Raw genomic sequence first — 8,681 nt, 5'->3', positions numbered from 1 at the left:
GTTTCAACTCTAATCTTCAACATTTATCTTTGTTTAGATTGTGACATTCCTTCAATTATTCCAAACAAGCAAATAGAAATAGATAAATAACAGGATGATATGTTGTAAATTAAAGATTTTTTTGAGTTTTTACAGCACTAGAGACTCGTTTTTTTGACAGTAATGGGAATATGAGAGAGGGGCAGAGATCTGCGGCAAAGGACGGTAGGTCTGATTCGAACCCGGATCGGCCACATTGAGGACCAAGGCCTCGGTACATGTGTCATGCGCGCTAACCACTGCACCACCTTTTTAAAGATTAAAGATTTAACCGTAGAAAGCATTTTGAATTGAATTGGAAAATGTATTGAAGCTCTGATCTGAAATCAGAAGGTGTTTTCATGATTTATTTATTTTAACTCATCAATAATGAGCTTTGCATCTCACAATTATTCTTATCATTCCGTCTCCGCCAAAATACTCCAAACAAAAACAGAAAACACCCTGCCGGTTTGGCACACAGATATCCAACATTTTCTGTTCAAATAAAATGTTTATCCTGTAACCTTCACTCTGCTATAAAACACAGCAGTACTTCTACACATAAAAGCATTGCATTGTCATGTAAAGTGTATTACATTCACTCAAAGAAAACAATAAATTATAAAAAAAAAAATAATTCAAATGATTTTCTCTTAATATTCTGTAGTTATTCTGGTAACCATTTCCCAAAAGGCCAGAAATGGAAGTAAATTAATAAATTTATATTAAATAACATTTTAATAAAGTAGTTGAATTAATATAAAATTTTAATATATTCAATTTCGACCCAAAATTTTTTTCTTTTTCTTGTCATAGTAGCTTCATCTGCTCTGTTCCTGTTTGCCTGGGACAACATCCCCGAGAGAAATATCAGCTCTGCTGCTGCCATCAACAACTTTTTTTTATTTTTTTAAAGATAGCTTTGCCTGTTTCTCTGACTGTGACTGTATGTGCTCTTTTTCATCCTCTGACACGGGAGCTGGCTGTTAGTACAAACGCGCTTGAGGGATTGCTGTCGAGTCGATGAGTCGATGCGATCAGAAGGTTTTCGTTAGAAACCTTTGGACCAATCTGACTGAATGATCTGGTTAATGATCTGTAAAGTGCTTTGAGATTATGTTTCGCGCTATACTGTATAAATAAACTGAATTAAATTCAACTAAGACTTTTAGTTTTTGTCAGGTTAATGCATCCTAGTAAAGTTTGATATTGCTAATAGGTCAAAGTCAAATGTTTTCGTTGGTGCTGTCAAGTATGTGCAAGAAGAAGAAGAAGAAGGAAGAGAAGAATAAAGGCGTGGGGGACTATAAGTATTTCTCTGCTTTGAAGTGAGGTGCTGAAGTTTGATCTCATGACTCTATGAGTCTATTTTGGATTTCAGCCAAACCAAGATTACTGTGTAAAAGATCCTAACAGATGCAAACACAACCCATCCTCTACTTATCACAGCTGTTAATCTGCCAATTACTGGACACCTTTTTGAAGCAGCTGTCTTTCCAGGCTGGTGATGCTTGTTGCTTTTTCAATATCATTTCAAACTGAGAGTAAATCATCATCTATGTCAGCTTTGTTGATGTTATCAGACACCCTTCTTACCCTTCAGCAGTTTAATGGTCCTTTTTCTCTCTTCCTTAATGTTTTTTTTCCCATTTGATGGGTCACTCAACTTCAGCTTCAATGGCTCCTCTCTTATGAACAGTTTGCTGTCACTTCTTTTCAAGGGTCTTTCTTAAGTGCTGTTTTTACTGAAAGTCCATTTATGCACATTTTTAATGAAGTCTGCCTGTTCTTGTTGTCCAATAATGTTATATCATGTGTTTATGCTGGCCAAGGCAAATAATTTTGTTCTTGTGTCTTATATGATTGTGTTCTAGGACTTACCTATCCAAGCATTGCTCAAGGTTCCTGCTGCCTTCTATCCCTTTGTGTTGAAATATCCCGGCCAAGTACTCCTTGCCCTTTGTAAGTGGGCAGCCATTCTAAACTCCAGAACAAAGTTTACCTGTTGTCATGCTGTTTTCCATCTGGTTTTACCTATTACTACCTGGTCAATGTCTAGTTTTTCTTTTGCTTTATTCAGGGTTCATAAATTCAATATTTGAATCTTAAAACATCCTGCATACTTCAATATGGATCTTGGACAAAAGATTCTTGTGAAACTAAAATGCACCATATGTCATCTTAAGATGATGTTGCTGCCTTTACCACACCTCCTCAGCCCCTTTCACCTGTCAGTCACCGGGTGCTGATGGTGTCAGGCCCAAAGTCCTAAAGGGCTGAGCAGCTCTGTGGGATTTTATAGCACCTCTTAAAGCGTCGTCTGAACCAGGAGACATTTCTAGTGATGTGGAAGACCTACTGCCTTTCTCCAGTACCAAAGAAGACTCAGTCCACAATCCTTAAAGACTACGAATCTGTTTCCCTGAAATCCAACAACATGCAGGTCATTGAGAGACTTCTATTGGTCCATCTGAGCAAGCAAACAAGCAGCAATCAAAACTCCCTACTGTTTGCTTATCAGGACAACAGTTTGCTTATTACAGTGGAGTTGGTGTTAAAGATGCCTGGCTGTTAAATACCAACAGTGTCTTTGGTCACAGGCGCCTCCAGATCTGTGTAAGACAGACCGCCATAGAAGATCCTTCCTGCCTATTTGAAGAATGCCCTATAAGTTAAAACATTTAATTCAAAACAGAATTTTAATAATGTTTTTTTTTAAAGTTTATGTAAAAAATAATAAAAGAGAAAAAAGGCAATATGCTAATATTTTTCTTATTTAAATTTTGTCCATTAGGCTTAAAAACTATGCATGTTTCCTGATTTTCCATAACCAAGACATTTTCCATTAATAAAACACACTTTAGCTCAGCTGAAGTGAAAAAAAGGACATTTTGATATTAATCTAAGACGGATTAACCTGATTCACAAAACATTGATGAATAAAATTACTTTTATGTGAGAGGAAGGTCTTAACAGCTTTGCAATTTAACAGCTTGAAAGACGTGCTTTGGAGTACTAGACACAATAAAAGCTTCCTGTTTTCCAAAAATGTGGTGTTAACAGCTGTTGATGATTAATTTCCTTTTATTTTATTTTTTGCACATTAAAAGAACTGTTATATCTGTTTACTTTCTTTGTAAGTCAGCTAAATGGACATTGTTATGTTGAGATATGAGGACTTTCAAAGAGGCTCCATCGTCACCTTATATGGTAATGCTGTGGTGCTGTGAGATGCTGACTGGGGGGCTTTGGATTTTTAACCCTGTAATGACAAATGTATCGTATTTGATACATACGGTTTCTGAAATGTTTTGCGTCTGACACCTTTTGCATAATTTAATGGTAAAAACTTTGCTCAAAATCCTATTGTACACAATCAGATATACCTGATAATAGAGGGCAGACTACACAAAAAATAATCTTGACTTATCGCATAGTAATAAATTAATATAAAAAATGTATTTCTGTTTTTTCTTTTTACATATTTTGTTAAAAGGGAAACTAAGGAATTCAAACCAAAAAAAAAAGTAATTTTCTATTTTGTTTTTTTCTTGGATGGGGCTTTAAAGGGTTAGGATAAACTGAAAAGCATGTAGAAGCTCTTTGCCATTTTGATGATTCTTCAGCTTGTGGTTGAGAAGAAAGCAGGCCTGAGACAAAGATGGTGAGATCTTCCTCTGCAATTTGTGTTTAAATCGATGATTTTGTTAACAATGACTGGAATAAATTCTGTTAATGCTTAAAAATGTTTCCTTTTTGTGTATACTATCTGAGAAACATACCTTCTCAGAGAGAACTGGGTGATGATGGAACACAGGGTTTACATATTGTTTATTTTTTAATCACATCATTATTTCTGTACATTTTTATTTCTAAAATTCTTTGTGGTAATTTTTTGGATGTCATGGATATTTATTAGATGTCATGTTGGATTTCAGGGCTAAAATTTTGTTCAGGATCCCTGGGTATTAAATGATGTTCATATTAATAAATGTAATCCATGTTTGAAAATGAACATTTTCAAGTAAAAATGCTAAAGAACCAGTAAAGTCACAAGTTTCATGATTTTATGATGTTGATCTTGAAAAAATGACATAATCTGTGACTTTAGTTATGTTATATTTGTCATTTGTATTTAATGCTGTCTTGTTTATAAAACATCATTAACTTTTAAACATTTCATAGATATATAGATAGATGTCACACAAAACTGAGTAAACCACTCATAACCTTGTAAATACTTTATTACATCTTTTCATGGGACGACACTAAAGATAACGTAAAGTAGTGTGAAGCTTATATATTGTAAATTTGCTGTCTCCTGAAAATAATGCAACACAGATTGGGCCCAGTTGGCCATTTTCCTTCCACAGTGTCATGTGACACATGTTCACAGGTGTGAATGAAAGTGGAGCAGTGGCATGGTAGAGAATCTGCATGCATAAAATGTTCGAAATGTGTGTTTTAAGTAAGAGTACTAGTATTAGTATTTATCATGCATGTGGCTTTTTGGTAAAATCCTGACTTCACACATCAACCTCTCACTCTAAACGCGCTGGAAGGTCAAAATGTCTTTTTATGGCAAAAAAAAACAAACAAACTCATTAGGAATCTGGAGAAAATGAAATGCTGCACAATGAGACATGTGGAACATTGATATAACAGAGTTTGCAGCATGTAACACACCAAGCACAATTCAGAGTCCGATCCGACACAAAATTGGATCATATGAATCAGTAGCAGTTACATCTCATTCAAATGCATGGGGTTGGTCAGACCACACACGACTCGCACCAACTGAGCTGCACCTCTGCTCTATTTTGGTTGGGTTTGTTAAAGCTGAATGTTTGAAATGTTATTTGAGTACACTGTTAGATGGAAGCTGTACTGTATTTTATGTCATATGGACATGCTGTGGTCTGGAGGCGCATGCTGGAAACTGCAATCTTTGGTTGCATCTGGTGGAGGTGTGTTATTAGGGTATAAAGGAGTGAAAACTAAGCCAGGGTGTCTCAATCATTCTGCTTATTTAAGGGGAACTCTGTATGATTTGCTCATCATCAAAAGTTTTGTTATATTTAAATGGAATGAATAACTTTTTTTTTCTTTTTTGTATTATGTGATTATTCCCTCATTAAATAAAGGACCAGATTCAAACAGAACCTAAGCAGCAATTTGGCGGTAATGACTTAAGTTATAAAGTATAGGAAGAGAGACGAATGATGAACTTAAACATATTTTAGGAAAGTACAAAGTAAAATCTCTGAACAGCAAAGCGGAGCGAACATGGACAAACAATAGGTAAAACATTTCAAGTCAGATATTGGCGCGTTCCAGCCTTTATAGCCCGTGCGGCTTTTCCCTGCTTTACCCAATATGGCGCAGTGGGTAGCACTGCTGCCTTGCAGCAAGAAGGTCCCGGGCTCTATTCCCGACCCAGGGTCTTTCTGCACAGAGTTTTCATATTCTCCCTGTGCATAACTGGGTTTCTCTGGGTACTCCGGCTTCCTCCCACAGTCGAAAAAACATGACTGTTAGGTTAATTGGCTTATTTAAATTTTCCTTTGGTGTGAGTGTGAATGGTTGTTTGTCTTGTTTGTCTCTGTGTTGCCCTGCCTCTTGCCTATTGATTGCTGGAGATAGGCACCAGCACCCCTCACGACGCCACTCGGGACAAGTGTGTTGATGGATGGTACTAAATTCTAGAGGGCAGTGTAGAGCACAGGATTGAAGCTCATAACAACATACTAAATGCAGAAGCAAAGCAACTGTCGTTTCCAAACTTTGAATGCCTCTTTGAGTCATAAAAGAGTGACAGTAATTTATTTCCAAGGATTTGGTACAATTAGTTGACAGCAGTGATATTTCCACGTGGGACTGTTGCGTAGTTAAAATGTTGATTGGTGTGCGGTTTGGGTAATTCGGGCCATGCAGAGGGGGTTGGTTGCTAAAATTACAAATTAAATTTTGAAAAATTGTGCCATTTTAGATGACGCGTCAAGCATAAACCCACAGTTTTTTATGCATTTCCACAGTTCTGTAAAGCAGCCAGTGATTTTTTTCTTTCTTTTTAACCTAATTTCTCATCTTTACCTGAATACACCTTTATTTATGGTTAAATAAACAGTATTTCTACTTTCTGAGATGTATTTTTCTCTTCTGCTGTTCAGTTTGACTTGGCATGTGATGCAACGTATGAGGTCTGCCAGCTGATTGCCTCCCTATAAACTAGGCAACTGAGCAGTAAACCAACATTATAATGGCCCAAAAACACAACTCTAAGAAGCTGAGGGTAATCAAAATGGCCAGAAAAACCATGTTTCCAGACCCTAAACCAATTGACGCGCATCCTGAACCAGGAAGTGGTGAAGCACAAGGTCTCTAACATCCAACTTCGCTGTGATGTTGTCATGGAGCTAAACTAACAGGGGTCAGACAGAATGTTGAGCAATATTTTGAGCAATTTTGCCTTTTTACACTCAGGTTTTACTCACTTTGTTGGCAGTTATTTTGAGAGGACAGCAATTTTACGCTGTTATACAAACTAAACACTACACTGAATCAACATGTTGTGCCTTTTGTGTCGTCAAATAATAAAACATTTACAACAACATGAGGGGTGTACTTCCTTTTTGTGAGATACTGTAGATGTTCAGATTTGGTACTGCAGAACATAAAGAAAATAAAGACGCCCCGACAAGCGTCTGGGCACCCATCAGTCCAAACACACAAATATCACATCAGGTTTATCTTGGAGGCTATACGATGCTCTCAAGGCCATTCAGGTCGATAGTGCAGTGTTCTTTGCTCTTCTTCAGGTATCTTGGAGGAATCGGGGGTTTCTTTTTGTCTGAAATCTGCTGAACACCTTCCTCCAGCTGCATTAGTCGAGCCACGTCAGGAGGGATGAGCTTGTGTTTGACTCCTGAGGAGGGAGGCCGAACGTTCCCATTGTTGTTGTGGCAGTTCATTGTCGGCGGATTATTCACGGGGATTTCCGCCTCGCACACCAGAGGTACCTGTGGGCAGAAGATAGAGAAAAGTTTTCAAAACAGCATTAAAGCCTCAGTTTTCAGCCCTTTTCCTTTTTAATTAAAACACATTTGGGGAGTTAAATGTAATAAAAAGTCCAACCATCATAAAAGACACTTTAAAAGAAAATCAGAAATAAATATTCAGTAAAGAGTTGATTAGAAATCATACTGGTGTTGATTTAATTTAAATAAATAAAGCCGTTTAAGATCTAACAAATAAATACATTGATTAATATCTTGAAAGCCAGAATGAAACAAAGACAAATGGATTTTACAGAACAAATAAATGAGAACACACCCCATCTCCTTCTTTCATGAAGTCTTTCCTGCAGATGTGGGCCATGATGCCTGTGGCCAAAGCATCACCCATAACATTAACCATCGTTCTGAATCTGTCTCTGTAGGGAGACGAAAGGAAAACTGGATGAGAAGCAAGGCAACAGGTAAAAATAAAAATAATAAGAAGCAGGGCTTACAGCGCCCAGTCCACTGCAATGATCAGGGTGATGTCATCAGTGGGCAATCCAACGGATGTTAACACAATCACCATGGTGACGAGTCCAGCTTGAGGTATCCCAGCTGCACCGATGCTTGCTGCTGTTGCTGTGATGCTGGGAGATTTGGAGGGTTACTAAAGTTCAAAACACCTCGAATTTAATTAGTTAATTACTTAATAGTTTTAATTAGTTAATATTTTTCATTTTCATTCTCCTGGGTCACAAAAAAAACTCTTGTGAAGGTAAAAATACAAATTTAAAAATCCAATTCTATATGTAATATTTCATTTACATGAGGTCAATGTAATTAAACTTAAAAAAAAAAGGTTTGACAGTAATTTTTCGGCAAATATAATTGTCTGTTTTTAATTTCAGCACTTTATAGCCTTCAAATTATACATGAATATAGATTAATGTATTAAAGATATATAATTTACACTATGGTATAGTATTAAGTATATAATATATAACATGAAATAATACATTTGCTGATGTCATAACAAGGTTTTTAAATAATACTGCTTGTTTGACCCATGTTTCTATGCCAAAATGTGAGGAAGAAAACACTGCGACAACCGTCGCCTTAAAAGCTACTAAAACTGAGATCAGTCTAATAAAGTGTTTTTGTAGATGTTTTGGTAGTTCCATTTTATTATTGGGTATTTAGGTCCAGTATCGCCCCCCTTTTTAGACATTTTTTGTTCCCTCCTATGTAAGGTTTTTAACTCCACCTCAATGCTGTATTACTGTAGACTATTCACAATCTGTCATTTTCCAAGCAGAAAGCAATTTGTACCTGAAGCTCAACACACCCCTGCCTGCCTCTGCTGCCTGTGAAAGACTTTTCAGCTCTGCAGGATTCATATTCACACCCCAAAGGTCATGTTATGATTCTAAAACCGTAATGAACTAGCTTCTACTGAGGCTTAAAAAGTCTTTTTGGGTAGATGGAGGAATTTCTAACAGAAAAGAAATGAGATCAGATCTGAAGTTTTTAATGTTTCCTTGTGTTTCAAACTAAGATGCTGAAAGACATTTGTGTAAAATGCAACTTTAGAGCTGAGTGAACCAATAGTCTAAGAAAGTTCCTAGCTAGCTCAGTTCAGTCTAAAGCATCCATCCATCCATC

The 8,681-nt window shown here is 36.7% G+C and overlaps 1 protein-coding gene across 1 annotated transcript in view; it reads right to left on the bottom strand.

Moving 5' to 3' along the window:
• Positions 1 to 5,251: 5,251 nt before the first annotated feature.
• The window catches only part of LOC107091701 (excitatory amino acid transporter 5-like), an 86,514-nt gene continuing 83,084 nt past the window's right edge, over positions 5,252 to 8,681 (bottom strand). The window contains exons 7-9 of the mRNA XM_015385785.1: positions 7,532 to 7,666; positions 7,354 to 7,453; positions 5,252 to 7,040 (exon numbers count right to left, since the gene is read on the bottom strand). Coding sequence (XP_015241271.1) covers positions 6,780 to 7,040; positions 7,354 to 7,453; positions 7,532 to 7,666 — 496 coding nt within the window. The 3' untranslated portion in view covers positions 5,252 to 6,779. The remainder of the gene's footprint in view (positions 7,041 to 7,353; positions 7,454 to 7,531; positions 7,667 to 8,681) is intronic.

The sequence above is a fragment of the Cyprinodon variegatus genome, unplaced genomic scaffold, assembly GCF_000732505.1.
Source record: "Cyprinodon variegatus isolate N-32 unplaced genomic scaffold, C_variegatus-1.0 Scaffold348, whole genome shotgun sequence".
NCBI lineage: Eukaryota > Metazoa > Chordata > Actinopteri > Cyprinodontiformes > Cyprinodontidae > Cyprinodon > Cyprinodon variegatus.
Note: the sequence above shows the minus strand (reverse complement) of the source record. Positions and strands in the feature narration are given on the sequence as shown.